The following is a 4782-nucleotide window of genomic DNA, read 5'->3' as shown; positions in this document are numbered from 1 at the left end:
GAAGGCGCACACACATACGCAGCATGCCAGCACACACTTTCTTTTAAAAATGTTCTAAGTTGTTTACAAGCCAAATTTCATAAACAACAAATTAATATTTATTTAACAACCAATAAAACTTTTAACATGTGTAGTGTGCGTTTCACTTTTGAACCAAAATCCATGCAGTTATAAGTATATTAGATGAAAGGATGAGAAATACAAAGCTTAGGGGGTCACTTTAATAAAACTATGACCCTAACTCATCAGGGTGAAAATATAATTTAGTGAAAAGAAAAAACTAAAAAAGATAATAATACATGATTACATGGTTTTGTAAAAAGAAACAATATAGAGTTGGTGTTTGATTTTTGAGCGAATATCTGAATGGTCACCATACCACATGAAATTTGAAAGGACCATGGTGTGCGCTATGGCTATGGTGTTAGGCCATGTGTTAATAGGAACGAAGAGGGCAGAGCCTGCTTTAAGAGTCGTTAAAAAATTTTGGGCTGAAGGCAAGTATAAATTCAGGCCTCAAGTAAAATATAAATTCGATAACTTATTTATAAAAAGTAATCGAGTCTCGTATAAGATTTGGATTTTGGGCCTGGTTTATTGGGTAATGTTTAAACAAAACTATTGATTAGGCCTAATACAGTTCTTTTTTTTTTCAAATATATATATATAAAAATAATTTCCGGGCCTCTGGGATGATCGGGCCTAAGTCGGTCGTCTTCCCTGCCCTCCCCATCCCAGACGACCCTGGAAGAGGGCCGTCAAAGGGTGCCCACCTAACATGGTTTCACAGTGTACACTACTGCACAAGCGCCATAGGGCAAGAAAGGTGGGAGCGTGAGGGAGGTAACAAGCGTCGGGTATGTGTTGATTTTTTATTTTTTCTTTTTAATTAATATTTATTATATAACCAATAATTTATCTCTGTCTCACACTGTTATCTCTTTTCATCTCATCATAACACGTGTTTTATATGTGAAATGTGAATGCTCTTTTTTCCACATTGGCGACTACGTGTCAATATCTGCCTTTTTCACATATGATATTTTACCCTTCTATAACACGTAACCTTAAGTTACACTCAGGATATCGCTATGGTGCATATATATTGTATGTATATATTCATTACGAAACTGTAAAGCGTAAACCTTGATATAATAGGTGACTCCTGGGTGTGGCCACGGGGCATGGGCATGTAGCTAATTCTAGATCACAATCTTTTTCTTTTCATTTCATAACATGACATTATGTTTGATCTTGATTTGTCATTCCCTTTTGAAACCGGTAAAATAACTCTTGATGGTAACATGCATCATTGCAGTATGTTAAAGAGTTCATGTTCAAAGTGTCAAATCATAGTGAAGTTAAAACTCTTTGTGCTCAAATATCTATATTTGATTAAATTGTTTTGTAAACGTCTTACTTCAAGTATATTTCTTTGGATGTTTGTATCTTTTTTGGAATGCAACTTTCATAAACACAAGCTTAGCAAGAAACTAAACAAAAAAACCAGTATGTACAAGGAAAAAAAAACCTAGACACCTCAACAAAAATACCAGCTACGCTCTAAACATACACCGTTTATCTCATTCAAGAGAATAACTTTTGCCCTATATTTGACCCACATAAAGCTTATGCTTTTAATTTCTTCCATCCCATACTTGAATGTTGGTTATTTGAGATTGAAAATCGCTTCGTTCAGTGCTTTCTATATGCACTAGCATGCCGATAACTATTAACGAGACTGTATGTACCGCTTCTTCCTTGAGGGCACCAAACTACAATTTTTATGAAAACCGAGAATGTCTTGGATGGAGAAAGCATAAATTGGTGGTATCTTACACCATTGTTTAATGTATCGCCACACCCTTGTTGCGAACCGGTTCAATTTTAGTATCGTCATGGCCTTTTAATAGAAGTTGGCAATTACAAGAAGGCGTCTAAGCTAGCTTTAACAAACATGTTAAAACAAAGCATCTTTATCATGCTTCTTCATCATAGTTAACAGAAGTAAAAACATACTAAGTTCTTGACTCTTCTAGTAGCTTAGATTCTGTAAATCGTGCTCTTGCTTTGTTTTGTGATATGCAAAGCGATTGTCGTTCATTATAAAGAGAGATTAGAGTTAATTTTAAGTTAATTTTAGGTAAGTTGTTTAAGAGAAATCAAATAAAATCAAGATAAAAAGAGAAAGTAAAAAAAGGGAATTATCGACTTTCCTCCAAAAATAGCGCCTTTAGATAAGCGGTGGACCACCTACTTAGTCTAAAAAATCGCCTAGGCGCCAAAGCACCACGCTTTTAATAACTATGATACCCGTATCCTTGTTTTCTTTATGTACCCATAAATCTTATTTCACATTAACCGGCTCTATGGTCAGAGAGGAGGTCAAAATCAAAGGTGAAAGTGAAAACAATATTGTTAAAAGAAAAAAAGGTAAAATAACTGAGAATATTAAATGACATAGATATTGAATTAGCAGATTGTCCAAACATCAAACATCTCCTTCCTTCCCACTCAAAAACAAAATCCTACCCAGATTCAATATCTTTTTCCGCAAATCTCATTCTGAATCACTTTCCATGCTTCCCATTGCCTTCAATCCTCTTGGTCTCTGCCAAAAAACAATGTGCAACTTGTTATGACATCATACACAACTTTAACTATATAGTGTACAAGTCATCACAGCATCATTGCTCCAAATTTGACCACAAGGGTTCCAACTCCAAAATAAATACACAAGTGACAAAACTATCAATACATAGAAGTACAAGTCATTGTAACAAGAGTTAACCAACCTTCTTGGAAGTCTTCTTCTCTCTAACTTCATATCTTTCTTGGCATAGATCAGATAGGCATGCACCTGGACTAACCAACTGCATTCAAAACATCAAGATTCAATCAAAACTAATAAAAAGTTATAAACTATAGAACAAGATTAAAAGGGCAATTAAGTAATTTTACAAGTAAGGTTCTTTGAATTGTCTTGGCTCTTTTCTTAGGCCTTTGAGGCAGTTTACACCCTTTCATAGCCATAAAGTCTTCTTCTTTCTCTTTGCTTGATAATGTAGTGAACAATTTGGGCCAAACTGTCTTTTTACTCTCTTTCTTTGCATCCATTGTTAACACCTTCTTGCTGCTGCTACTTTCCTCAAACCCGGCTCCGGTTGATCCCCGCGTCGAGTAATATCGATCTTCTTTTTCGGGCGTTGATAACGTCGACATTATCTTCCTGTTGGTAACCCCTAAATTCAATCAGAAAGCAAGAAAACAGCCCAAAAACCAATCTAATTCTATGCTTATGAGAAACTTAACAAAGAATCAAATTCTTGTTCACATAGATTGTGTTTTATATATGATTAAAATAACACACACAAAAGGCTTTATAGATGCATTCAACAAAGGCAACCCATTAAGAAAAAGCACCAAACTTTATCTTTTTCTTTGGTTTCTAAACAAACCCCTTGTTTTCTTTTGCCTTTTAATTATTAAAATAATCAAAAAAATATAGAAAAACAATATCCTGCAAATGGGTACAGATCTAGGGTTTCCATCAATAAAACACAAGATTAAGAACAATTTGAGCTAAATATGGAAGTAAATAATTAACAAAATCAACTGGGATATGCATAAAATTAATAAAATTTAATCTTTTAATTATTTTTTTACCTGTTTACACGTTGAGGAGATGAAGTATGAACTGGAGGTTGAAGATGATGAGAATCTTGTTCATTTACAACCCTCCGATCAACACGTTGAGATGTTATTTTTTTCTTCACAACAATTTCATTTCCATCTGATGATCCATTCATAACCGTTGATTCTTTCACTTTAACAAACCTTAATCTCTTTCTGTTTCCCCACTGCAACTTATCCATTACACCAAAGCTTCAATCTTTACCTCTGAAATCAAGAACCCTAAAAACATTAAGAATCAAGAACAAAAAAATGTATTAAAAAAACACTGTAGATAGATAATTAATACCCACATGAAGATCTATGCTGGAAACCTGTTTTAGCATCAAATCTTCAAAATTTGATCCTGCATTTCAACATCATTCAAGAACATGTTTAGTTAAATCTTGAAACTTTCTTGAAAGTGATAAAAATCCCATTTTTAGCCATGATTTTTTAAAGATAATAAGACCAGGATCAAGAAAGTGAAGAATACCAACATGGAGATCTAATTAAAAAGCTTCAAATCATCAAAATCATCCTGCATTTCATAACCATTTAAGAATATGAGAACATAAAAAAGAATGAAAGATTACAACAACAACAAAGTTTCAAACTTTACCTTGAAATTCAAGTTTTATTATATGAACCAAGAACAAGAATCACACATCTTTCTCTGAAAATGAAAAAAAAAAATCAATTTTTATCAATGAGTTTTAGAGATAATAAAGACCAAGATCAAAAAATTGAATAATGCCAACATGAAGATCTTATCAAAAGGCTTTAAATCATCCAGCATAACAAATTAAGAGCATGAGACCACAAAAAAGAATGAAAGATTACAAGAACAAAGTTGCAAACTTTATCTTTAAAAATCAAGATTTCTTAAATGAACCAAGAACAATAATAAAAAATCTTATCTAAAAATGAAAAAAAAAAAAACCCATTTTTATCCATGATTTTTAAAAATGATAAGACCAAGATCAAAAAATTGAAGAATACCAACTTGGAGATCTTATCAAAAAGCTTTAAATCATCCAGATAATGGAAGATTACAAGAACAAGAAAGCTGCAATCTTTATCTTAAAATCTTTAATAATCAAGATTTCT

At 32.9% G+C, this 4782-nt stretch overlaps 1 protein-coding gene across 1 annotated transcript; it reads right to left on the bottom strand.

Moving 5' to 3' along the window:
• Positions 1–2560: 2560 nt before the first annotated feature.
• LOC143617772 (uncharacterized) lies at positions 2561–4204 on the bottom strand. The gene is made up of 6 exons (XM_077090232.1): positions 4169–4204; positions 3987–4039; positions 3667–3900; positions 2962–3229; positions 2796–2873; positions 2561–2611 (listed from the first exon to the last, which is right to left on the bottom strand). Exons 3-6 carry the CDS (start codon positions 3873–3875, stop codon positions 2561–2563), a joined length of 606 nt encoding a protein of 201 aa, XP_076946347.1. The 5' UTR covers positions 3876–3900; positions 3987–4039; positions 4169–4204.
• Positions 4205–4782: the final 578 nt, after the last annotated feature.

This window comes from Bidens hawaiensis, unplaced genomic scaffold (genome assembly GCF_021521415.1).
Source record: "Bidens hawaiensis isolate Kalapana, Puna unplaced genomic scaffold, B.hawaiensis_p1.1 tig00057931_1, whole genome shotgun sequence".
Taxonomy (NCBI): Eukaryota; Viridiplantae; Streptophyta; class Magnoliopsida; order Asterales; family Asteraceae; genus Bidens; species Bidens hawaiensis.
This window is presented reverse-complemented; position numbering and strand designations above follow the sequence as displayed.